Here is a 27,481-nt window from a genome sequence, read left to right as displayed (position 1 = left end):
GGGTAAGAGGAAACCCTTAACTGCTCCGGCTCAACTGGCTCCTTTTTCTTTCCCTGCCTTTTCACGAACCCCCGTCGGACGTGTGCTCGCTCAGGACCAGAATGGCAGCATCATCTGCACAGAGAACCAACGGGCCCCGCAAAATGTTGCCGTTTGCTTTGCTCCTCATCGCCTCACTCTTAAATGGTAAGTAAAAAAAAGAGGGTCAACTTCTCAAGAGATCGTATGGTCATCCAGAGGGAGGGAGGGGGGAGGGGTGAGGGAGGGGTGGGGTGGAGGAGTGTTTGTTTGAATCCAGGTTTAACCCTACAACCCTTTCACTGTCTGGAATGCAAAAATCTATCTCTGTACTGAAAACAAATCCATAACATAAAAGTCTTAATGTGTCTTAAAAAGAGTTTGATGAAGATATTCTTTTCTTCAAGATGCAGTTAGAAAACATTACTTTAGAGTAAACCTTGGCAGACAAAGGGAAAAGGTTTTTAGTTGTGTGCAGGCATAGGGAAGTATTACATACCGATTTAAAGTCAAGAACTCTATTCTGAATTTGTGAATTTACAAAAGCTGCAAAAAGAAAGTTGTTTTATTTCAAGAATTTCCTTCTTGTCTTTCACTATTCAGTTTGTGAACCTTCCTCTGTTGCTATTTCACTGATTCCCACGATCTTCAAGGACGTTTAGAAATGTGTGTATTTATATTCAGCTGTGTAATGTGAGAACAGTTGCGTGAGAGGAGGGTGTGGACTTTGGTTGTTGAAAATGTGGCTGTGCCGATATATTGGGAGCTTTACTGAGGCATCAGGGAGACTGTTGCTGCTGAACTATGTGTGGAGACGACACGCGGCTCACATGGCTCAGCTCTAACAACCAACTTAAGAAATGTTTATCTGGAATAGAAACATCTTATCGATCTAAACCAATCAATCGGGTGTGGCCAATTGATATTCAGATATTCAGGTTCAAAATATTCAAAACTAAGATGAGAGGAAACCAAGACCAACAGAAAGCAAAGACCAAATAAGACATTTGTGCCTGTAGTTCAGTGCAGACTCCAGTTATACCTTAATAATGCCCCACAGTGGCAGGCAGATAATTAAGAGACGGATCATGTGGTGAGAAGAAATATCTGTGAAACCTTGTAGATAGACAAATTGTTTTCGTCCTTCAATAGTGGCCAAGTTAAAAAATGAAGCAAAGATATACTATCAGAGCAGAGCTCTCTGTTGTGGCTGGACATGAATCCCACACTGAATGACTTAATTCAAACCTTCTGTCTTGTTCATGGGATATAGCTTATGGGAATGAGATCATCAGCAGTGAGAGGCAGCTGCATCTGCTTTGGAGAAGGAGACTGCCTTGACATCATTCCAACCTATGGATTCTGAACCACAGGCAGAAATAGGTTTTGAGAAAGAAAAGCATCTCTTGACAATGTTTAATCCTCTGACAAATCACAAGCTGCAAACACAAAGCAAAATGCAACAGAAGGCAGTTGGGCCAAATGTGCCTGTCAAAAAAGACGGATTGCAATGGAGCAGATATCAGATGTATTACAGATGTGAAACAGAGCAAAGACAAAGAAAAAGAACCACTTAAGTTGAACTTCAACAACAGGATAAACCACCTGTCTCCTGACACAGACAAAAAATCCATCTTGCAGAATTGTCTTGTCAACCCAGGGGAAAGGAGGGCAGAGTTATGTAAGCAGAGGAAAGATGGGCTACAACTTCACAGTGATGAGGTCAGAGCGGATTCACAGATGTTAGAGAGCGTAACGGTTACGCGGACAACCTGGGGGGGGGGGGGGGGGGGGGGGTCGTGGTAACAGAGGCTAAAGAGGAGATGATCAGAAACACCGGGGAGGGGAAACCCCTGTTGAGAATGTTTAGCAGATTTGTATTTAGAAAAGCAGTCAGATGGTGAGATGAAGCAATGCTTAGATGTGCTTTGTAGCGAGTGACATTAATGTCTCCTGCATGGACGATTTCACTTTAAATATCTAAAAAACTGCACTTAAAACACAATTATCGGAATAGAGCTAAAGCTCTGTCTGCGCCGTGAAGTGGTCTTTAGCAGGCTCCCTAGTTAAGCTGCAAACTCTGCCCAATCTCACTGCCAACCCCAGAGCATGTCATTATGTAAATCACTGTTTGTACCTATTGAAGTAACTGATGCACCAAAGAGTCTCAGAAACAATGTCATCAATGTTCATTCCTCTCATGGAGAAAGTAGCACAGAGCGAGCCGAGTCAAGTGGAAAACGGTGGCAAGTAGACATCTAGGCGCACACACAAACACACACACACAAACACACACACACACACACACAAGATCCTCGAGGAAGGCTGCATTTCGACTCCGCTCTTAACGCCTCCATCTTTGAACTTATTCCAGACTCCTCACTGTGTGTGTATTCACATACAATAAGCGTTGGCGTGCCAAACAAGCTGCTTTATCAAACAACCAGAAGGTGTCGGTATGTGCTTTGATCAGTAAATTGGATGCACGGAAAAGGGAACGGGAAGTCGAAGCCTGAGTATCAGATGGCAACACGTCCTGTGAAAACTCAAAATGAAAGCAAGTGATGATTCAAAAGCAGAGAACAAATCTTCAAAGTGAACTCTAGTTCGCCGTACTAATGGCTTATTATGGTTTCTTTTCACTACCACCCCTGTATGAGTGTTTTTAAAGATATAGTATGCATGAAATTCTTTCTGGACAAAATCAATGTTGAGCCTCTGAGCTACTGACGCCCAGATCTGCCTCGCTATGCAACAGGATCCCCGAACAGTCTACCTGCACACACTCAAAGCCAGACAGGCTCATTCAAGGTAATGCACAAGGCAGTGAAACTGTAGTGTGTGTGTGTGTGTGTGTGTGTGTGTGTGTGTGTGTGTGTGTGTGTGTGTGTGTGTGTGTGTGTGTGTGTGTGTGTGTGTGTGTGTGTGTGTGTGTGTTGGGAGGAGGGGTAGGTGATATAATGCTCCCAATTGAAAGCAGATGTCATGTTTCCTGATTGTGGTCCGTCCGACATCATGCTTTCGATAAGGGGCTGCAGTGGCCCCAGGGTTGGGTTGGGTGAATGCTGCAGCTGGGCAGCGCCGGGTGAAGTAAGTGCTGCTTCAACAGGCTTGATTGAAACCATGAGATCCAGTTGCTTTTCTGCCACGAGAGAAGAATGGGCTGGGTTCTGCTATTAATCGCTGTGACAGGAACGACTGGGGAGGGGGGAGGGCGCTGTGTGTGTGTGTGTGTGGGGGGGGGTCAAGATAGCGGGGTCAGCAGTCTGTTGTTTCAAAGTGGATAGAGTTGCAGAGCACGTTTAACCCTAAGGGACAAAGCTCCAATGTCACATTCCTCAGCACACCTTTAACTCTCAAATTCAGATTCTTTAAGATATGACTTAAGATATTAAATCATGAAAATACTCGTCATTACAAAAACACTCTGAATGAATGACGCGTTCATTAATGCAGAATACTGTGCAGAAAAGCCAAAAGACACTAAACAAGATGAGGAAACATGTTTGTTTTTGCGATACATTTGCTTAACTTCACAATGATTAACTTCTGATTAACTTCTGGAGCTTCAATTGAAAGAAAGTGAACGCAACTATTTTCCCGCCCTTTCTGAGGGTGTATTTTTTAAAGACATTAGAACATTACATAGTTACATTACATAGTTAAAATTAACATAGTAGTGTAATCATAGGGGGGAGAGACAATCTTTAAATAAAAAAAAGGTATTACAGAGTGATTATTTCACTCATTCTTTTGTCTCCACCCTCAGTCTCTTACTTTGAAAATCCATGTTGGGGTGAGTGCAGGAGGGCTGGGGTGGAGGGGGGGGGGGGGTGCTCTTGGATCAAGTTTCTATCCAATGGATGCCAGAGTGATGTCAGGGAACCTCTCAAGAGGTACTTTGACATTACAAATTTGCGGCAGGTCCAGATGCAGCAGTAGAAGGAAAATTACACTTAATGGCAGTTAAATGAGCCATTTCTCCTCAGTATTATCTTGCAGAGAAACGCTGGACTTATGTATGTAATGTGTACCACTGTATAGCAGGCATACAATCATGTTTACAGTGAACATCCGCACTTAAATGACCATTTCTTCTAAATCCTACTTGATCAACCACCATGTTAGTCCCAGAGTAGGGCTGGACTGTCTGTGCTGCCCCTTCCCACAGACCCCACTCAATCAAAACCGTGCAAGAAAATACATATAGTATACATAAGGAACATTTGCGGGACATTTAACCCTGATAGAAAAGACGGGACGATGTGTCTTGAGAGTGTTTATAGAAGCCGTCTTGGCCGCAGACAGACTCTTACACACTCAGTCAAAACAGTTAGAACGTTTACATTCAGCTTCAAAAGCAGGTAATGGGTCTTGGCACTGGTCAAAGGATCTGAAATAAAGGATACGGCTTCATTTAGGAGTGGGATTGTCCTAAATGTCCAATGCAAATACGATGTCATGTGGTAACTATTGCATGTGGCGGCAAGAGTGCTCGTAGAAGCTCATTGGAGCTTTGACAGGGTGGTCCACTAACGTGTGCTGACCATTATAACCTCACCATGCCCCATTACACGGCGCAGGATTTTCCCTAACAGACACAGGGAGAGGCCGGGGGCCCAAGGGAAGAAGTCCCTCATGAACATGTAGCTCTTGAACTGGAGGCCAAAGCCATGGGAGCATCTACCCGTTTAGAATCCAACAGCTTGTTCATGTCTCCTATAGAACATCGAGGGTGCACAGTGACAGATGTACAGTAGTTGCAGATGCATGGCTACATTTGGAAGTGGCCGTGCAAAGTTGAGTTTTCATGCTCAAAGTCATTATGAAAGAGGCACAAGAGGCCTACATGCAAAGTTATCCGTGAGGAGATGTGTGCTTTCATGTGGAACTTGTGTTTAGTCATTACGTATGAGCAAACTGCAGACAAAAGCTTCCTAGGGCCCCGGTGGAGAAAGTTGCCATATGGCTCTTGTTGGCATGTGGCTTTACATTACACTGTATGCTTTTTGGAGGTGTGAGGGCTGAAGCCTGAATCGCACCTCAATGGATGTCTGGGACTAGCTGTGCGTGACTAGGAGAGGGCGAGCAGACAGAGGGAGAGCAGGGAGGGAGGAGGGCGTTGAGCTGCCGGCTTGTCTTCTTCCAAAGCCTGCCACATTCCTCCATCCGGAGTCCCAAGAGATGGAGGGGGTGTGGGGTGAAGCATTTCAAGACCGCAGCCGTCATTCAGAGCAATCTGGTGGGAAAATCTTCAAGAGAGCAATGAAGTCAGGGCCCAGGCTGTATAACATATGGAGTCAGGGCTGATTAGGTTTGTCCTGTTTGTGCGCTGATAGCGAGACACACGACTGATGACTGATTTCTTGGACGCTTTATAGCATTACACTAAAAGGAAGGAATGAAAGACAAGCCAGTGTGGGTATTGTTGTTGATGCGAGGCTCGGGGGGGTTGTGGGTTTCTCTGTATGTATAATATGCATGAGTGGAATGTTTCAGTGAAATCAGTGATTAATCACATTTAGCTGTGGGTCCTGTTGAGTGTGAGAGCGGAGGGTAGAGGGCAGCGAGGTGGTGATGGGTTCACACCGCCAGGAAGGGAGCCGAGCAGCAACACACACACACACACACACACACACACACACCGGGGACACCACTGCATCAATAACAACACAAAAGATACAGGTCAAGGCTATCATTTTATTTTTTTAACTTGCAGTTACCCTCGTCTGCATACACAGTGAATAATCACAAGCAAAGCAGCACATGGTTGTTGTGTAACAAGCCTTGAAAAAGAAAATCCACAGTTTGCCCAAAATGTACAATAGCCGGACTCGAAGCTTTTAAGTCTAGAATGAAAACAAAACAATAAAAAGGGCGGCGACTCGTATTCTGCCATTTCTGTAAATGTTGGTTATAAGTGGCAATTACATGCGGAGGTTTCATTCCATCTGGGCTCTGGTCTGTCAGGCAAGTTTGTTTGTGTATAATGAGTGATGACTGCTCAGAGAGCTGCACTTTTTACTGGCAGTGTTGCAACAAAAAAAAAAAGAAGAAAAAAAAAACATGCGTTATTTTTTGTCTGAAGACAAACAATCATGTTTCTTTGCTTCATGAAAACGTAGCGGCCGAGTTTAACAGGAGAGCTCGAGGTGCATCGACATCATTAGCACAAGACAGTTGCGTTTTACAGTATGGATTTAAAACCATTCAAATGTCTGCTGTATAAACAGACACATTGTGTTAAACTAATGCACGTTTGATTTTGGTTCTATCCATTACAAAAAGAAAAAGAAGGAAATATGAATGAATTTCCAGTCACTCACCACAACATCAGAGACTGAACAAAACTAAACACAGCCATCAGCCACAGCATCAATCTTGAGGCTTTATTATTTGACATAGTTTTACTCCCAAGTCTGCTACAAATCCCCTGATGGCAGAACGTGATCACAGGGCTGAAACAACACATTTCAGCCTCTGCACTCTAACACTCCTGTGCGTCACGTTTGTATGACAAAACCTGATTTATGCCCGACCGTCTCACCCGTTCTGAACTTCATCCTTTCCGGTAACATAAACAGACGGACCACACAGAGACGGGTGAGGGATGGCAGCTGGAGGCTACAGGCTGCAGACCAGAGGTCTAATAGACAGACTTAACAAGGTTAGGGAGTCCTTGACCTGTCGCTGGTCCACACCCACGCTAATGCTCCTAATGTTAAACTACAGACGGGCTCCAGAGTGAAACTTGAGCACGTCTACCAGAAAGCTTCCTCGCCCTTTATTGTCGGTTTGACGAGAGTAAAGGAAGTACACCTTGAGGTCCGTGGCTCTAATGTGCTTTCTCCTTTATTTTGAAAATCCAGTTACAGTGTAGACATATTTACCCGGTTGGACGCAGTGTGACAGACAGCTGCAATGGACAGTTGCGGGCACTAAAGCGAGCCAAAAAACCTCCCTGGAGATTTCTGCCCCCGCGTGCTCGCACGGCACACACACAGTGTTTACTCTGTACTGATGGCACCTGTCTGTCACACTGATTTATGGAAGGAAGTCAGTGGACATGTGTGACAGTGCCACCACTGTGTGAGTATATGTGCCTCATGTGTGAGAATCTCAAGTACCGACTAAAGACGACCAATGCGAAGACAACAGGGCGTGACAAGAGGGGGGAAAAGCAACTCGTGTTGTACGAAGAAGGCAAAAGGAATAAGTCTTGTTCTGCTGCAAAATCGTTATTTGCATTAGAGGCAAGCAGGCCAGTAAGTATCAGTTTAAAAACAAAAAACATGCAAATTTGGTCTACATTTCAAACTATTACATTTAATAATTGAGTATATAAACACGTCTTACACTGAATATTCACAAATCTAACACATTTAAGATAATGTTTTACAATGCGAGCGATTAAATTAAATCAGAATCAGAAATAGAATTAACTTTATTGGCCACATAAGTGCGTGCACATGCAAGGAATTAGATTGATTCTGAAAAGCCCTTGCACATAAATAGACATAACTAGCTAAAAAACGAGGACAGTAATGTAAACACAGTGAGATTTAGTGCGACAGGGGGGCAGAAAACTTTGGATTACTACACCTGAAAAAATCAATCACAAACTCAATCTGGCAACCAGCGAGGAATCGCATAGTGAGAGAGCGAGCCGTAATTAGATCTGCAGAGGTGAGGCATTATGGGAATGTTTTGAGAGTGAGGTAATGTTGTTAGGAAGAGAGAGGGAAATGTGGGTAAAAGGGAAATATACGCTCTTGGATCCTCCGCGTACAGTTTGACCTGTGGAGATCAGAGCAACAAAAGGCCTCATTAGCTGAGGGCCCGCAGGCTGTGGCAGCACACTTTACTCATTTGAGAATTAAAATGTGCCCTAAAAGTTATCCAGGTTATTAAAACTGTGCAAGTAATTTAAAAGCTGAAAAAGAACCTGACTATATCCTATCAAGACTTTGATTTAGTGTTGCAATTTATCAAGGCCTCTCACCCCCAGAGTCATGCGGATCCCTGAAAAAGGAAAATGGTATAATAGCCTTGTTTTCAATGGCATCATCACCTGGCACCTTCCAGCAGCACATCTAATCATTCCACTGGAAAATCCTTCCACTCAAATTAATATATTTCAAAAAAGAACTTATTAATACATCTCATTCGTGCCTGGCCTAAAGTGAGTCACTGTGACCGCAGGATCTTTAACAAGAACCTCAGTGAGAACGATTGAATTTCAAAGTAAATGACTTCATGACGCGATCCGTTGTTCTGAGCGCATCGGTTATCTACCGCAGTAAGATCTTTAACCTAATCTTCCATCACTGCAGAGCCTCTAGGGACACAGAAAGAAATCTCACCGTGAGCACACCAAAGAGCTCACACACACACACACACACACACACACACACACACACACACACACACAGTTATTGTTGCAATTGCATATCAACCTTTTTTGCTAGTAGTTGAAGACAGAACACGGCACAAGTGCTTATAAAATCTAAATTCTTTACTGTGATTAACAGTTCATAAGTGTTTAGTGTAAACTGCACCCTTCTGGCACACAGCACATATTTATTCTAAGGATCATTTGTAACGATACGCCGAGTCCGAGCCTCGAGACAAACGAGTACATTAGTTGGTTTTAGAGCATGCTGGTGTAGTGTGGCGTTTGTCACTGATTTAACGATATGCCGCTGCATCTACAGTCACGTAATATCACTGAAAACAGTTTTTGTGTTTTTCAAACAAAGTCATTAAGCTGTTTCCCCCCCCCCTCCCCATTTTACAGCAGGAGTCACGGCACAGGAAGAGGAAGTTGTCACGGGGACGATGCCATCTGTGGAAGCAGTGGAACACGTACAACACATGGTTCCAATGACATCTGAAGCTCCTGGTGAGAAACATTGACGAGCACCAGTCAGAGAAATAGTTTTTGATGAAGTGAATGAAAAGCATCACTTTTCAGAATCACCTGTGTAATAACCTCCGACGTATGAATGTGTCTGAAAGCCTGTATGTGCTGTTTTAATATTGACTTGCTTTTGCAGAGCCAGAGGATCCACAAATCTTGGTTTTCCCCACTCTGCCATACGAGCCGACTGAACAGACTACAGCAGCATCGGCGGCGGCAGCAGCAACACCAGCTGCTACAGAAGAGGAAGGAGACAGGAACGACAGCAACGACAGCAACGACAGCAACGACAGCAACGACAGCGGCCCTGTGGCTCCGGAGGACCCAGAAAACAAGAAAGTGGAGTTCACGGTCGAGGTTCAAACTGATATGTTCAAAATGATGGAGCCAGAGACGCCAGCACCGATGCCTGGCAGAGGCGACGGCCCCAACAACAAACCACAGGTCAGATAAGAAGTCCGGTCGGATCACTCAGTCTGTCGTAATGATGCAGGATGATAAAGGAGTTTTGTTTCTCTCTGCAGCCGGTGCCACAGGAGGATGTTGTCTGCGTCAGCAAAGAGGCGGTCCAGGACAAAAACGCTGTCAATCTAAAACTCAAGGCCTCCTCCAACTGTGTAAGTTCAGAAACAAACCTCCTTCTGTCTGTTTATGGATCTATTTATATGCGCTATATTAGAATAAAGGTCTGTTTGTGAGGCAGAACAGAAAAGGGAAACATTGCTACTGACGATACAGCAGAGAGGGGGTGCAAAATATCCATGCATCTTTAAACACAAAGCAACAATCTGAACTAGAAAATGGTCTCTAGCTTGGTTTTGATGCCATTCCCAGTTGGCTATCAGTTTGCTAAACATAAACTCAGCAGGAAGCTATTCCTTATTTATTACTTATCTCCATGGCCCATAAATCAGTGGCGCAAGAGGAAAAACTGCGTCCAACCTTTTTCATGTCTTCTTCTTATGTGGGGAGGAAAGTCCAAGATATTCCTTGTGTATGTAAGCCAGGACATGGATTGAGCGGCGAGGGCAAAGGGAGGGGAGCACGATGGGTGGGCTTCACTGCTGCTGTAGCATGTGTGATGTATAGCGAGGCCCGAGGTCGCAGCGTGGATGTGTTTATGTTCAGGAACACACATTCTTCAGTGTGTCAGGATTACAGCTGTGAGGTCTACAGGAAGCATAGCGCCCATGTGGAGGTCTGAACCCAGTAAATGCATTATTTAACATTTAAACAATGCATAAACAGATGTAAGCAGTAAAATATACAACACAGCAGTAATACAGAAAAAGACATACACGTGCCGCTGCATTTTGGATCAACTGAAGAGTCTTAAGCGACAACCTGATAACAATGAGTCGCAGTAATCCAGCCTTGAAGTAACAAATGCATGGACTAGTTTTTCTGCATCATTTTGAGACAGGATGTGTCTTATTTTTGCAATGTTACGCAGATGAAAGAAGGCAGTCCTTGAGATTTGTTTTATGTGGGAGTTAAAAGACAGATCCTGATCGAAGATGACGCCAAGATTCCTTACAGTGGTGCTGGAGGCCAAGTTAATGCCATCCAGAGCTTCTATGTTATTAGAAAATGCGTTTTGGAGGCGTTTAGGTCCAAGTATAATAACTTCAGTTTTGTCTGTGTTTAACATCAAGAAGTTGATAGACATCCAAGTTTTTATGTCCTCAAGGCATGCATGTATTCCTGATCTGATACGGTCTGAAAGGATGACGTAATTGTAAATAAAGCCGGTCTTGGTGATAACTCACATCCAGAGGTTTCCTTAAGAAGTACAGCCATGTCTGAGCTTTCTTTACACAGAGATCAAATAAAGAGCTTCTTAAGACACATATTTCCAGACAGAGGTCACTGTGTCCTACACATAGCTTTGCATCTCTCCATCTGTGCACTCCTGAACTGGGATCAGGGGCTCCTACAGTGTGGCAGAATCTGATGTTTGGATCAGATTACATCAGGGGAAAAAGGTTGTGCACAAGGTCGTGAAAGCCCTTATTGGATTAAAGGCAAAAAAAAAAGGAGGAAGAAACAGAGGAAGAAGGGATTAGAGGTGGAGTGGAAGATTCAAGGCAATATTGAAGGCAGGTGTTGAGATTTCGTCGCTAATTATCTGGGAATGTCACATCGTGCAATCTAGAATTTGATCAAACTGTTCACGTGTTGAAATGTTTTCAAATACTAATCCTCTTTTATTTTGGTCTCCTTGCAGAAAGACACCAAAATGAAGATTGAAAGTGTTCTGCAGGAGCTGTGTGGGGAAGACTGTAAGCTAGATATCTACCAGGAGGACAACACAGACGAAATCCTAGTGTCCGGAAAATATGTTGAAGGTGAGTAACGTTCTTGTGGCGATTTAATATGACGAACAAAGCAATATCTTACACCTTATAAGATGGCAGTGTTTAAGCCTCTGATGAGCAGTCAGCATTGAGTGTTTCATGTTTTTTACTTGTTCCACTTCTCTAAAAATGTAAAATCATAAAATGTGTGTTAATTTGCAGATGATGTTGCAGGCATGGCTGATAAATTCAACAATGACAACATCAAAGATAAGGTACCACGTTTATTGTATAGTAGAAACACGTATATACAGTATGTTAGTGGTATGGCATTATATATATATTATAAATGATTCAGTTCAGTTGGAAACTGCAGAGTCATGTACAAGCTGGTACTGGATGTCACATGTCCAGCCAACATCACACCATGAAGGGCCTGTAAAATACACAACAACAAAGTTACATCCACTAGACTCAGCCAGAATACATTTGCTGGTTGACTCATAATGAAATCAGACAGGGGAATATAAAAAAAAACATTGCCGGAGTCTGAAGACTTTTGGCTTCAAGCTGCCAGGCTGTCAGTTTGTGTGACAAACAAAAAACCCACAAACAATCCATTTGTCAGCTGCAAAACATTTCTTCTACTACCTAGGGAGCAATCTCGGGGTTATGGGTGTGCCTGTCACACCCCTCTGTCTGTTCCCTCTTAACACTATCTACTGAATGATCTTATTAGTAATTTAGCCAAACAGTCAATTATGCTGCTTACAGTTTGCTCACCGGCGTCTTTTTGTTCCGACACGTCTTTGAAACCAGAGGAAATGCTACCGATTCTCGAGGTACATCTCCATAAACAAAGGCTTTGGGTCGGGCGGTTTCCTCTCCGACCCTCAGTCCCAATAGACAACAATAACCGGATAATGATAAGACTTCCTCCTTTAAGTATAACAATTACAAACTGTGTGCACCATAACATCTGTATTGTATCTCTTGTTTTCATGCGTGTCTGTTCATAGATAGTGTTTGATGTGTTTGTAGACACATAAAGTGAACACTAGACTTATGTTATTTCGTTCTCTTCTTCTTCTTTCTTTTTTTAACCAGACTGACGTGGAGGAGGCTCGTCCTCGTTGGGGGAAGAACTCTAAGTTGGTTCTGGTTTCCTTGCTGCTGACTGGCCTGTTGCTGGCGGCCCTGCTGGTCGCTGGTTATTACCTCAAGACCCATCGCAAGAACTCCAAAGGAGTCCGACTGGTGAGTGGATTAGAGGAGGCGTGTCGCACTGTTAACGCCTGTAGTTGTATCTACTTAAGTTGTATTTGGAGTTTTGTTTTTTTTAATGCAATCATAAGGGCATCTATTAAACAAAAGACCCTGGCTACATTACAAAGAACAACTATGGACTGGCAATCAAGCGATCACCTTTAACTGACCTAAGCTAAAATAATTTGGCTCCACAGGATTCAGTTCACTGAGGAAATAGTTCACGGAGATCAGTTTATTTAAAATAATAAAAAAAGGACATATGGATTTGAGGTCAAATGTTTGGTTATCCTTCGGTCAATTGCTCACTCAAGGGAGGACATGATTGACTCACATGTTCCTTAACTCAAAGCAGCATGTAGTGCTTTCTTTCTTTTCTTTTTTTTACTCCCTACCAGGGGGCTACAGATGGTTTTAGTTGGGGTTTTTTTTTTCTTCACTCGAGCTCATGACATCACTTCTCAAAGCGTTCACACATGGGGGCACACCCATATGATGGTCGGGATGGAACAGATTGCTGAATCGCCTTTGTTTGGGGTCTTATTTATTGAATAAGTGTCCGTCACAGGCGTCACATGTTCTCCTCGAGGTTCAGAGCACAAAGCACATCACCAAACTTTAAACAAAGTCACTTACAATAAGGGCTCATATGTTCATCTAGAAGCAAGGTAAAACAACAAGCACGCATGCACGTTGTTAACCTCCCAACAGTAAAACACATTACCAAAACGCTTCTGAGTGCACACAGCTGAAACCCATAAAGATCATTAACAAAGAATGCGTTTGTTTATTTTTCTTGAACAACGCCTACAAAAACTCATTCAATTCCAACCACACACACGTTCTTGCTTGTTTACATGTTGTATTTGAACTTGTTGGTGCTGAATATGCATTTATAAAATAAATAAAAAAGCGTGTATGAGCTCTGACGTCGGCGTTGTCTCGTCTGTGGATCTTTCTCAGGCGGAATCTTTCCAGGTGGACGAGGAGAACCAGGCTAACACGCTGGTGTCTGTGGCCCCCCTACCCCAGGAGCCCGCGGACAAGCCGACCACCAATGGCGAGTCTCCACCAGATGGGACCAACCCCGCCCCCACCACCAACGGACACTCTGCCACCCAGACCCCAGTGGCTGACACAGAGATGTGAATCACGACACCCACCCACCCCCGATGTCCCGTTCTACCCAACACCCGCCGAGACCCTCTACCCACAAGCCCCCTCTGCTGCCTCAGAGACTGTCCACACACTGAGACAAATTCAACACGAATCCACCGAAATACATTCAACTCTTCCTCTTCCTCTTCCGCACCTCTCTGGACTTTGATGACGACAACGATGAAGCTCGTGACTATAATGACGATAATGACAATGCCTGTAATGTGAAAAGTTAGGGATCACTGGCCTTTGTTTGGGACTGAGGCTGCTCAGCAGGGCACTGACTGGGATTTGTTAGCTGCCCTGACTTCAGTCTAGTTGTACAATCATTGTAGAATCCCCAAATAATGCCAAATACGTGCTGTTGATTCCCGACAAAGAAGCAGCAAATGCTCCATTGTTTCAATCCACGAATGTGGTGCGATGCAACCCATGAAGCCAGGCAGTTGAAAGCTTTTGTATTGTTTTTTTTAAAGACTGACGCTCACTGCTTGATTGTTTTTTTTTTTCTTTCTTTCTATTTGATTCAGGAAATGTTTGTCTTTGTAGCCTTTCTGTTTGCTTAACCTTGTTAAGACCTTTAACGTGCGAGATGAGCAAAACAAATGTAATGAAAGAGATCCATCAAGTTGGAATTTACTGAAAGTTGACGATATTTTCTCCCGGATTGTAAAACTAAAAGTGAAATAGAAAGAAACGACCATGTTTGTAAAAAAAAAAGAATTGATTGTTAACCAATTATTGTAGTGTTAGCAACAACGGACGAATGAGATCGTAAACATGTTCTTTGGTTTTACTGAGAAATGAAATTAAGCTCCCAAGCTCTTCATCACATGGAACATGTCAGCTGAAAACTATTAGTGTTTGCCTCGATACTTTAGACCGATAAGCATAATGAACAACTACTTTATTAGAAGCTTATTCGGGATAGGTTGCAAAGTACATTTATATTTTTGTGATATTGTGTTTTCATGATGACATTGTTGTACAGTTTTCTTTTTCTTAAACAAACGTTTAGTACTCTCAGCAGCAGCATTTTTTAATTCAGAGTAAAACAAACATTTCGACACAACATGAAGCAGGTTCAGCATTCCCAAAAACCGCCTTAATCTCCTTGTTAATATAAAACTTGTTTTTCTACATCAGCTGTACACGTTTCTTAGCTTCCTTTTTGAACGACTGGCTGCTTTCATAATGTACTGCATGTGTAAATACGCTCTCTCTGTTAGTAGTTTCTGTGCCCGACTCATAAACTGTGATTGTTGACAATATCTGTGCGGGTTGTCTTCAGCTTCTGTTGTGCTTACTTGATTTATGAAGAAACATTTAAATACATACAACAATCCTCCACACCAGGTCCAGTGAAAGACGTATCTGTACTCGGGAATGTACAGAATGTACAGTTGTAGTGTACATCCAAAGATCTGTGGTGTCTTAAAGTTAACCCAGCTACTTAATATCTGTTGTCTACAATGCGTTTCTGGCTACTTTAAGCAACAGCCTCTTGATCCTCAAAAATCTAATTAACAAAATGATGATTTATTGATTTAATCTCCAAAAAGGCAACGATAAATTAAATGAGCTTGTTTAAAACTAGACAATTGAACTTGTCTGTCACTCTCAAATGATATTATATGAAGCAAAGATCAAAGACAATTTAAAAGGAATAATTAGAATATAATTTAACACTGGTACACGATTAAAAAGTTTAGATTATGCATTGTTTTCAGTTATAGTTTCTATTGAAATGCAAATTCATATTTTGACTAAAGCAGAGCAGGAAAAGAATTGAGGCCTGTAGTTTGAATGTTCATCATGAAAAAGCAAATCTTCAAAACATCCCATTAGCGACGAGCTTCAGGGAAGTCAGTGGAGTAATTAGGATTCCCGACTTGCATGTACAGTAGAGGTTGGAGACACACACACACACACACACACACACACACACACACACACACACACACACACACACAATATTAAATATTAGTCAATCTGAGGTTTTTACAATGTTCTTTTAAAGCTTTGAAAATGTTGCTTACATTGTCTGAGACATTGCACTTATACAATGTTACTGATCAATACCAGATACATTTAATAATGACGCCATTACTGTACAGTATTTACAAAAAAAAAAAATCCTAAACAAGTAAAATAATGCAACAATTTTACATGTCGAGTGGCAGAAAAATGCACAATTTCAGAGTTAACATGTGGTGTGTTTATGTCGCCTACATGTGTAGGACAGATGATTGGGAAGGGCATGAGCTTCCCATTAAGCCTCATTGTGTGAATTTGAATGCCCTCAATTTCTCTCAGTGCATCTGGTTATTTTCATAACAGCTTTAAATGCACTGTGATTGGGTGATTGGGTGCTTGTTGCTCCTTCAAGTGGAGAAAAGACCCCTGACAAGATGAGATAATTCCACAGAGGGGAATCTCAACATCAAGTCAATATGATGAAAAGTGCGCTCAGGCTCGTCCCTCTCTCAAGTCTATTCAAGGCGGCCCTCTGTGAGTGGAATGAGTATGTTGACGAAAAGAAAGACACGGTCAGAGGCCGGAGTTCTTGGGCTATAAAGATACCCTACTATGAGCTACTGGGTTGCAAGAGAGCATACTAATAAATGTACTAATTATTTCCCTAAGCCATTAGAAAATTGATTTGTACAATAATCCATGCTTGAGCTGTTCTTCATTCATACCCGTGACTGAGAAACGCATTATGAGCTGAAATTGTTGACGTGATTTTGAATGTTATGCATGTTTACGGGTGAATTATTGAATATAAAATGATTAATCATTACCTTACGGCTTATCACACTTGTTCGGTACATACTGTATCTTTCCAAAGACAGACTCAATTGCATAGATTTCCTTTATTTTTCATTTTCAGGTAATAATTGGATCACCTTTATATTAAAAAAATTAATCTGTATCTGAAAAACAATGTTGTTGCCATTACTGTCAGTATTGATCCAGTGCTGAAGCCAGCGTGTGTATTGGGACAAAAAGGCAATGACCTACGTGCTCCTGGTGGCCGTGAAGAAGATTCCGTCACACACAAGGTCACCTGTCCTTCTGGGTGGATACTCTGGAGGGGGAATACGCATGTGTGAAAAGCCTGGCTCTGTATGTGTAGGTGTGTGTGCGTGTGTGTGTGTGCACAGCTGATGTAGCCACAGCAAATTAACCATTGCTGTCATTCTAGCTGATGTGACCTTTTTCAAACCTTGTCGTTACACTCTGACAGCACATGCATGCCTGCTGTAACGGTTCACTTACCAAGCCCACTGGGCTACAGGCTGCTGTAAGGCTGAGCGGGTGCAAAGGTCAGTTTAGTGTTTGCTGATAGCAGCTTGGCAAAGACTCTGACTCAGTGCTTTTACACCAACATCAAATATCTCAGGGCTACAATTTATAATCTCCCTGTTTGATTCAGGAATCTTCAACATGTGAACAATGGTGGAACAAGTATTCAAATCTCTTACTTTTGTCCCGCAGTCAAAAATGTACCAGAAAGTACAGAAGTATTTGCAGCAACGTGTACTCAGGTCTTAAAAGTAAACAGACTCATTATCCAGAATGTGGCGCCTTTCAGATTAACACATTATCCTACAGTATCATTACACTATCATTGGATACATATTACAGACTCATGAGCATTTTAGTTGAGCTAACCACTCTATATTTAGAGAACAGTTTAACATATACATTTTACAGGCTGATCATATATATCTATAAATTATTTTCAAATAAAGTATTAGAGTAAAAAGTAGGCTATTATATATATATATATATATATATATATATATATATATATTAAAGTGTAAAGTAGCATCAAATGGAATATTTACATATATAGTCTATATCTGAAATACACATATCTGTGACATATCTGCAGCACATATGTGCACTGATGCAAGAGACGTATTAGTCCCTAACATTTTGACTGCATTAAAACACAATCAGATTTTGGTGGAGCAAAACTTCCAGCCGTGTGCTAATTGTGTTTCCAGTAAAGCACAACTAATAGTAAATACTGTATCTCCACCTACTGGGAATCCTTCGTCATCTCAGCTAATAGTTTGCTGTTAAACATGTTCCTGATTAGTCTCAGAGGGATTGAACTCACGTGGTGTTGTTTTCGACATTGAAAGTTGAGTTTACGGCATGCTTGAAAACATCGTTGCTAGGCAACTGCTGAAACATTTTGTCCTCTTTTTCAAAAAGTAGTTTTTTTTTTCTCCCCCATTTCAACCAAACCAAAGACCAAAACTACTTTCAGAGCTGTGTTTTAAAAGCGTGTAAGGCACAACCCCAGTTTAAAACATACGTGTACTTACTGTGAGGCTGTGAGAGTTCAATTATTAGATTTTAACAAGTGGCTCTTGATTGATATCCCGCCAAACATGACTGACGTAACGTGCCAATTACCGTAAAGAATAGTAAAGTGACGCAGCGAAGCACGTCACTGACCGTAAATTACAGTCAAGCGAAGCAGGGCTTCATGGCTTTTTCTTGGCTCTATTTGCTATACCATGCAAGAATGGAAACTGGGTATGGAGTCAAAAAAAAATAATAGCACCCTGTATTCAGTATGTTTCTTCTCAGAAGTGGAATTAATAGTGAGTAGTGGTTGTAGTCTTCAATCAGAAAATGTAGTTAACTAAAAGCCTCAAAGCAGCTGGTCCTTGTCCAGGTCTTGGAGAAACATGCAGTATTAAGACTAAATCACTGTAAATTCAACATTGAGTAGTCTTAGGCTAACCCACACAAATCTATAGGCTACTGTAAGTCTATATAATATAAATTCAGACAAATATCCTACCAAGTTAAGAATATGGTGATCCAAAAGGACATTAAAAAAAACATCCACTCTTCCAAGCCATATACTGTATGTGCATTGCACTCTATGGTTACACTGCCATCTATTGCAACACATTCGACATTACATTTTAAACAATATATTTTTTTGTCTTGTCACCTTACAAATTGCTGCTGGATCTATGGATTATAAACACAAGACAAGTAACCCTGGTGATGTAGTGAAGACAAAAGCCAAAAAGTGAATAAAAGTATAAAGTATTTACAAAACAAAAAATGTATACATTTTCTGTACCCATCAGATTGTTTCTTATTTCTTTATTACTCTTTATTAATCCCCCAGGTTGGAACTAGTGAGTCTGCGGTTTCTATTCTAAATCCCTATAATAAACTATATAATATCCCTTTTGTATCCTATATGGCTGTCGACCGGCTGTGTTACGCACTTCATGTGTCCTCAAACATATTTAGTTCTTGTTGTAATACTGTTACAGAAAAGGGAACAACAACTGACTCTCTGCACGACATCTGGTATCGACGTTAAAAGGAGGTCGTTTACGGTAATACGGCGCCATTTTACCATGTGATTTCACCGATGTTTGTAAACATGCGTCAACCACATGTGATTTTGGCGACGAGGAAAGACTCCCAGCCAACCAGCGGGCGGGGGAGTATCAGGGGCGGGGTTACCGTGTTGCGCTATGGAAAATCGTAGACGGAGATACAGTGATAAACGTGCGCGCCCAGATTGATAATAGCAACAATAAGGCTGAAACGCGAACCTGCAGACCGACTGTTCAGCGAGGACCTGTTCTGACTGGTGCCGGCCGGGAAACCAGGAAGGAAACATGCTGGGGATAAACACGTAAGTTATTTATGTTATTAAAGGGCGAGAGCGACATACTGGTGCGTATGTTGCGTAGAGAATACCACTGTTATTCATAGCCACTCAAGAGCTGGGTACATAGGTGATAATAAAAGAGTCGATATCATAAAAGTGTAAAGAATAATGAAAGAAAGAAAGAACCGAAAAGTCCTGTGTGTGCAGGAAAACATGACTCGTGGACTCGTTGAGGTTTTAAATGAAGAGTTTTCATCATCGACATGACAACAGGTAAATTTAACTGCGTCAGCGAGAAGGACCGACACATGAATTCCTGTGGGAGTTTCTGCTGCGATGGTTGAACATGCTGCGACGGCAGCTCTCTGACGTCTCTCTCTGAAACTTGAGTTGTGTCTGATTTTAATGATTATATGAAGACGTAAACAAAGCGTGGAGTGATGGCGTGTGAAGGAAGAGCTCGGAATAGGATGCTGCGCAAGAGATGGATAGTGCGTAATCCTGTTGTGGAAGAGGACGATGTTACGCAGTTCCTTTTGGCACGGTAATTTAACACCTCATGAGTCTATTTTCTAGAGTTATCAAACAGAACTGAAGGAAAGAAAGCACTTTTAATAGAAAGTAGGATAAAGATACTTTCCAAACATTGACGCACGGGAGGGTTGATCTACTGTTTACGTGATTCGCATGAAGTAAAAACTTACACTTCAAGTGAGCAACACAATGGTGACGCAGTTTGCTTTCTCTTTGAGATGTCAGACAACATTTGCTGCGTCACTGAAATCCCAGGAGGTCCTTAATAGTAATCTGGCTTTTTAGTGCGCACTTGATATGATGAAAACAAGCTCTATTTCCCAAATATAGGGGGGGGCTGTTGAGTAACACAATCCTAGGGCTGTATCATCTGCTGTAAAGGGATGTTGACACACAGATATTCCTCATCTCTAACCTGAAAATAGTTTTTCTCTGGGGACTATTGCACCTCATTTTGTACCGATGACATATCATGTAAGTAAAATAAATCCTTTCTCTGTTTTGTAGTCTTCTAAGCTGTTGTTGCTGTCAGAGAACCATTTAGCAGATATGTCTCCCTTTACTAGATCGTGTAATGCACACCTGCCAGAGCACAATAGGACGCTGACACGCCTGATGGGATGTTGCTGTTGACAGTCAACGGCCTCTCTTACCTTCCCAATGACCCCTAGTGAAGAAAGGCCTCCTGCTGCTAACCTGCCAGAGGTGCCGGAGATAAAGTTGTTCCTCGCCTCTTAGAGCGCTGAGGTGAAAATGAGACACCCAGTGGATTTGCTTGGTCAATGAGTGAATCAGCAGTAGACCTCGGGAGTTGCTAAAGCACGGGCAAGGAAATGGAAAGAGAGATAGACAGAGAGAGAGAAGGGGAGGGGAGGGGAGCTACAGAACTTCAATTATGTGTACTAAATAGAAACTTGACTCCAGAGGGAATGTCACTATGGTAGTGTTTAAACAAACAGGTAAAGGTCATGGGAGGAAGTACAAGAGTGTCAGCGCTTTACCAACAGCAGCAACAGCTTCTCTTCTCCTTATTTGCATTATTTTGAAAACAGGAAAACCAAAGATCTAGTCTTATCAGATCAGAGTATTTGTCCTGTCCTGTGCAGTCGCTCACCATTCCTTCTGAGGCTGACCAGTAGAACAAGCGACCCACTTTCACAGACGAGAAAACGTGACCTCAATAGTTATTTTGCCATTCTTTAAAGGGAGGGGCGCCGCCTCTCAAGGCAAACAAACAGAAGAGCTCAGTACAAGTGGGCTAAACGCAATGTGCTCAATACACTTTTATTCAGAGAAATGTCACAATAAAAAACAATCCCTGCTTTATCAGCTGAAGCAAATGCAATTCAGCAGATGCTGCCGGGCCCAAACTGGATGCAGCAAAGCACTCCCGAGGAAAGGCAGCACGGCTCTACTGATGCGTGTGCTCGTGTGTGTGTGTGTGTGTGTGTGTGTGTGTGTGTACAGCATCACCTGTAGCCCACGTAAAAGTTCAGAGAAAATGGTGAGCGACCCACTGCCTTTTAAAACAAATCCTTCTTAATCACAGATTATAGAATAGAAGGTGGCACGGAGCCAAGAGATGACAGAGCTAAAATTACCCTCGTAGCGCTGCCGGCCTCGCTCGATGATGATCTATTAATAGACAAGTGTGAGGCAGCGTTCATGTGAGGGTATCATTAGCAGCTAGACACCTAACGTGCTGGAAGATGCTGAAACCAGAAGGTACCCGTTTTAATGAACTCTATTTTCCTCCGTGCAGAGGTATGTGTTCAATTCTGTAAATATTTCTTTAAGATATACAGCGCCTAGGAGGGGGAACAAGTGATATAGCTTATTGTTGGGTTTCTTTTCAAGCAGACACCCTGCAGGCACATTTTATGTACCCTTTTATCTCTAGTTATTTAACTCATAAAGCCACTCGTGTTATCAGCCAGACATCTGATATTTCCCAACAGGCAGAGTCGGAGCAAAATGTAAATAAACTCTTCCATTTGAGGCCTTCCCATCTATTTCCACCCCTCGTGTGGCAGCTAGGACAAAAACAAAGTGTCAGGCTCATCTGAACGTGTTAAGGCCTTCACATCTGCCAATATTTCGCAATGTGTTCCTCTGAAGAGAAGATGATGCAACACAGAAGGAGATATCTCAGCTGTTGCACGTTCCAACAAAAATCGGTACTTTAGGACGTTGTATGTGCAGGAAATGAAGTCTGTGCCAGCTTTGTCTTTGATTGGTCCAGTCAAATATCATGTCACAACATTAATAACACACCTTAGTTCAACTGTTGTGAGTACTTTTCCCCGATTGTGCAAATACTGAGAGGTGGTTTAAAAACATATTACCTCAATGAGTTTGCCCCTCTCACTCCTGATAAATTAGGACCTCTAATCTGTAAAAGGATTAATCACCTACCCTGTTTACACACGCACACAACCCCACCCCCCAGTGTTACGCACACACACTGTCACACACATACAGGCATTCAGCCTTTTTACATCACCTACTCTAATATGACCCAGCCCAGTGTCTCTCCCTGCGACACAGTTTGGCCTCTAACTGTCTGATGCACAGCGCTTATCTGATTCTAGTGAACCAAAATGGATATGTTGTTTTATTCTTCTCTTAAATCCAATTTTGCAGCATCTTCTTCCTGCGATTTGTTGCTAAAGAAGGACAGTGCACACTACCGTTTGATAAAGTGGCTCTAAATTACACCAATAGTTGCTGAATACATTGTCGTTTTAAAAGGTGCCATGGCCCTTTAACAAGCCGTAGATAGTCAGGTGACTTGGCAGAAAAACATCGATGCAAAAAGCAGCCTCTGCTCACACAATAGTCGGCGAGCAGAGCTCGTAGTAAAAAAGGACGAGAGAGCAAGAGAGCAAGAGAGAGGTAGATACAGAGCTCACAAACAGCAGCATTTCATGGGAGGAGTCAGAACGGCAACAACAAGGAGAAGAGGGATGAAAGCAGCGTTGTGGCCTCCATGCACACACTGTCTGCCCGAGTTGTTCCCGAAGCGGACACTGTACTCTTGTAAATACTGGGAGCGCTTGAAATCGAAGATATTTAAAAGTACATGTCGTTGAAACAATGATGGCCATCATATATGCCCAGATTTGATGATTTTATAAAATACAACCAATCAGTGCAGCTGCTGTTGTTTTGTAAGCCAAAACACTAAAGTAGCAGTGAAGAGGATTAGGGAGTGACAGACAGGGAAATTGTCCCCGAAAGACACATAAAGCTTCTGAATTAGTTGCTACGTCACCTTTTCCCATCAACAGGACAACAGCGTCTGAGAAGCTGACAAGGCAGATAACGTCAGTCTTTTAATGCCAGACCTGAAAATAGAATGCAGTGAGTTCCCCACATTAATGGCCTGTGTTTGTGTGCGCTGTCATTTCAAAAGAAGACGGGAACAGTAATAGTGACAGAGGAAGTCGTAAATGAGCTCTCTGTAGACATACTGCTCTGCATGCCTCGTAGCGATGGACGACGGGTTCATACTAATGAATCCTCACCTATTTCAGGAGCTGGCTTTGCACCACAGTCAACCCCTAGGCCACTAGAACCAGGAGCAGGACTGGATGCGTGAGGCAGACCCAGGAGAGGACACAGTATCCTATTGTGCATTTACAAAGAGGTCTACAGGGAGCCGAGGAGATCTAATTTTCCACAGTTTTATTCATAGACAGTTTTTGTTGGGGTTCATCTCCGGTGGCAGTCTGCTGCAGTGCCCTTTCTTACACTGAGATCTTGGTCATCTGATGCACTTATGCGAGGAATTGAGCTGCTGTGTCACGCTGGAGGAGCCGGCCATGACTCAGTGGTTCTCCTCATTGGTCCCAGTGCCAGCAAAGATGCTGCATCTTCCTCAGTTGCAGGTTTTAAAGGATAATACGAGCAGCTAAAATAAGGGCCTTTGGGATATTTCAAATGTATCAAACTATAGACTGAATACTGCTATATTTGTAAAATGGTTTCAAAAATGTTATTACATTTCAGCACCATGCCTTATATTGACTTTAGGTTTACATGGGCAAAACAAGGATTTCAGTGTGTGTCTAAGAAATGAGTTCTCACAATCAAATAGCCAAGAGAAGAACAAATCTTTGGGGTTTTAGTACCTCTGTAAATGCAACAGATGAGCATTTCAACTAACGGCCTGCGCTGCATTGTTTTCAGTCTTTGTGCAGGGTAACATGCTATTTACCATACTTTATCTCATGCCCATGTTTCTTGATGGTTCTTGCAGAGGAAGGATCTATACCATTAGTATCCTTTAAAACACGTCCATCATTACGAAGCAAAACACTGGAAGAAGAGCATTCGTCTAATGGAGAATTAAATTAGCATACATTGAATGACACATGGATGTGCAACGGCGTACCCAGTAATAGGATGAGACACTTTTATTCAAGATTATTATGGTTTGTAAAAATCTGTTCGACATGTTGATTCATTTCATTGTCATAAATCTGAGCCCCATATCTGATTGTGTGTAAATCAATCATTCAAATATATTTTCAAAGGTTATGACAGTAATGTGTTTGTTTTTTTCTAATTGCAGGAAGGGACATGGCTTCCGAATGTGGTTTTTCCCTCGATGGCTTCCTCCCCAGGGAACTGGTTTCAGATGGTGTCTTAGAGTATAAAGTCCCATCTAGCACCATTTGAAATCGGTGTTCTTGAGCGGGAACAGACTTCATCCACTTCAGTTGCCAGAACGTTTAGGATTTAGTGGCATTGTTTGCATCCAACCTTTTTACAAAAATATTCCAGGTGGTATATACAATCAGTTTATACAACCATGTGTCCACTGCTTCAGTCCTACGCTCCAGTGACCAGAAGAAAAAAAGAAAAGTGCTGGAAGTCCAATCTCCTGACCAGCTGGTCGCCCTCTTACCAAGGCTGACCGTTTTCGTCTGGTGTTCAGAGTTTCCATCATGTCTAGCACCATTTGAAATCGGTTAGCATGTGGAGGGAATACCAACCAGGCTTTTGCTTCAGCAGTCGCATGAGGAAGTTCCTTAAAGTACCAGAAGATGGCAGCATTGAGCTGCAATTCACGCTATCATCAAGTTAGTTATTTTCTTTCTGGGATCATTGAAGCGGTGGAGATTTTACTGGATATCCCTGAAGCCTGTTCCTTTGACTTCCCTGTTTGCTTTTTATTTTTTACTTTACAGAACTCCGTTTCTGCTTTAATCATGTTGCCGTCACTCAGCCGTGCTGTGTGTTCCAGCTGCACTTATCTTCTTCTGTACAGATGTTAAACAATATCTGGCTCAACGCTTCACTAGTTCACGGTTTGTGTATCCGCCCATTGCAGACCTGCCAAATTATTTCTATATTTAAATATACAAACATTGTGCACATTTTTGTCTAATTACCATATGTGCGGAATCTTCCATCATTAAAGCAAAGCTGGTTTCACTCAAAGTCGAGCAGTCTTTTATTTATTAAGTCTCATTAAATGAAGCTATGTTTTTGTTTTTGTTTAAATAAAAATGTAACAAATGGGTTATTTGTGTTTATTATAATGAATTAAATTAAATTATAGCTTTTAATCTTTTAATACATGCCTGAGATTAACCAACACTTTTAGCATTAACAGCAGGATGATAGAAAAGCACTTTTAAATCAACGAATACAACAGCCCTGCGATAAATACTATCATCACGAAGGTTATAATTTAGTTTCTGTTTAAACTGTGAGTGGTGGTGTTGCATTGTGCTGCATTATGCTGGCAGGCACTCCTGTTGTTTTGGTCGACCCATTTATATCAATGACGGATGACGGCATAACAGAAACACCCCTCCAGCGTGTATTTAAACACGAGCGTGTACATGACGACAACATTAGCAGTCGCTGTACCGGCCAAATCTTGTTTCAGTTGATATGTTGAGCAACAGTGTAAGTAGTCGTCCACTACAGCTGTGTAATGACTACCCACTGACCTTCTCAGAAAGTGTGTTGTGGAGCCAAGTCTAAGCTAAATTGAAAGTCTTAAAATACTCCACCCCCAACATGACCTTAATTTTGATGTTTGGTGTCTGCAAGAAGCCCACCTGGCACATGGGTAAAGATATATTCTTAGCAGAGTGTGTTGCCATATCAACAATAAACAAGAACATACCCGTCCATGTCCTTTCACTTCGGAGCGCATGTGAACCATTTCAGCTGAACATGACATCATCAGAAACATCATTCGTTCTAGATCCTCCCAGCTCTGCTTTGACTTGCCCTGTCGGCGTCACCGTGATGTGGTAAGTGTGACTGCTATGCATGGTTGCGTAAAGAGAGCTCAGCAAATGTGGGGAGGAGGACGGATGATTAAAATGATAGATTGGTCATAGTAGACTTGAAGATGAAGAAATAGCATGCGTATTCTCTTACATATAAAGAGTTTAATTCATAAGCATTTAATCACACTCAATACTTTCAGAGGTTGTGCTGCTACAGCCTTCTGGTGTGAGTAGTGGCTTATAGTGGCTAATGTTAGCGAACTGTAGATGGTTGTTCCAGTCACTTTGCTAACTAACTAACTTTGGTATACTTGAATAGAACAAGTGGTCAGCCGCACTCAAAGGCAAGGTGAACAGCCAGCTGCCATAGAGATGCGATGATTGCTTAAACAACACTCACCTTCCAGACGATCTTTCCTCATAGTTGTCGACACATTTGTACACAAACACACACAGAGAGACAGAAACGGCTAGGTAAATGATGAAGTGGGCGTGATATCAGATTGTTGGTTTCCAAAAAACTACAGAAATGGTCACATACAGAGCCCCTCGAAGTTCCATCGTCGGAAATGTTTGGGCGGGGTTTCGGGGATTTTAGCAGCCGTGCGACCATCTGACAAGATTTCTTATTAAAGTATGAAGTACTAGCTCCTCTATGCTACATTTGTCTTTATCTGTAATTAGTTCTTACAGCTAAAGTTAAGCACAAGTTACAAACATTAGCTTTGAGTTCGTCAGCCTACCACAGCTCAACACTGACATGGTGTTAGCGCTGTGGCTACATCTTCAGCGTCAGTAGAAGTTATGACACGAGGGCCCACATAATGTTATACTGCAGCTTTTATTTTTTTTCTAATTTTAAAGCAGGCTGCTTCGGGAAAACCAAAAAAAATCCATATATTTGAAGATGCTTCCAGTAAAAGCATGTAAACATTTACTTTGAGATCCCTGCCACACTGCTGGCAGGGTGTTCACGCTCAACATCTGTTTCTGGTCTAATGCTGAGGCCTCAGTGGGAACCATTTATGTCTTGTTTGTCTAAAGTTTAAAGATCTCCATCTGCCCTACTCATGAGAACGACTTTAAAGAGGAGCTTCAACTCTTTGACCAACAACAAGTGTTTTCATCCTGTTTCAGTCGTTTCTTCCCCCACAGCAGAGCGTGTTGTGCTCTCACCGCTCACCGCTCACTAAAGATACATGGACATAAACAAAGCTACATATGCCGCAGTATTTAGGCTGCCGTGTTTATACTGCCTCAGAAACTTGAGTCGGCCTGCGTGTGTGTGAGGTGTAATTCCTTTTCTTGTTTACAACGTGTTCATTTGAATCACTTCCTCTGTGGTGAGATTGCCCCTCCAGCCATGCTG

The 27,481-nt window shown here is 42.2% G+C and overlaps 1 protein-coding gene and 2 long non-coding RNA genes across 5 annotated transcripts; 2 read left to right on the top strand and 1 right to left on the bottom strand.

The window, feature by feature from the left end:
• si:ch211-286o17.1 (hematopoietic progenitor cell antigen CD34) lies at positions 1–14,924 on the top strand. The gene is made up of 8 exons (XM_029432647.1): positions 1–186; positions 8,816–8,920; positions 9,075–9,382; positions 9,463–9,555; positions 11,166–11,286; positions 11,458–11,510; positions 12,343–12,492; positions 13,465–14,924. The coding sequence occupies exons 1-8, from the start codon at positions 102–104 to the stop codon at positions 13,648–13,650; spliced, it is 1,101 nt and encodes a 366-aa protein (XP_029288507.1). The 5' UTR covers positions 1–101; the 3' UTR covers positions 13,651–14,924.
• On the bottom strand, positions 10,868–26,125 carry LOC115008811 (uncharacterized). 3 transcript variants are annotated; one of them, XR_003832344.1, is made up of 3 exons: positions 26,004–26,125; positions 16,684–16,750; positions 10,868–10,947 (listed from the first exon to the last, which is right to left on the bottom strand). It is a non-coding gene; the product is annotated as an uncharacterized LOC115008811 (long non-coding RNA). The 3 variants fall into 3 exon arrangements; XR_003832342.1 differs by lacking the exon at positions 10,868–10,947 and adding an exon at positions 11,502–11,671 and having other exon boundaries at positions 16,680–16,750; XR_003832343.1 differs by lacking the exon at positions 10,868–10,947 and adding an exon at positions 11,502–11,671.
• On the top strand, positions 19,231–25,387 carry LOC115008810 (uncharacterized). The gene is made up of 2 exons (XR_003832341.1): positions 19,231–19,348; positions 24,435–25,387. It is a non-coding gene; the product is annotated as an uncharacterized LOC115008810 (long non-coding RNA).
• Positions 26,126–27,481: the final 1,356 nt, after the last annotated feature.

Source organism: Cottoperca gobio, chromosome 5 (assembly GCF_900634415.1).
Source record: "Cottoperca gobio chromosome 5, fCotGob3.1, whole genome shotgun sequence".
NCBI classification, from domain to species: domain Eukaryota; kingdom Metazoa; phylum Chordata; class Actinopteri; order Perciformes; family Bovichtidae; genus Cottoperca; species Cottoperca gobio.
This window is presented reverse-complemented; position numbering and strand designations above follow the sequence as displayed.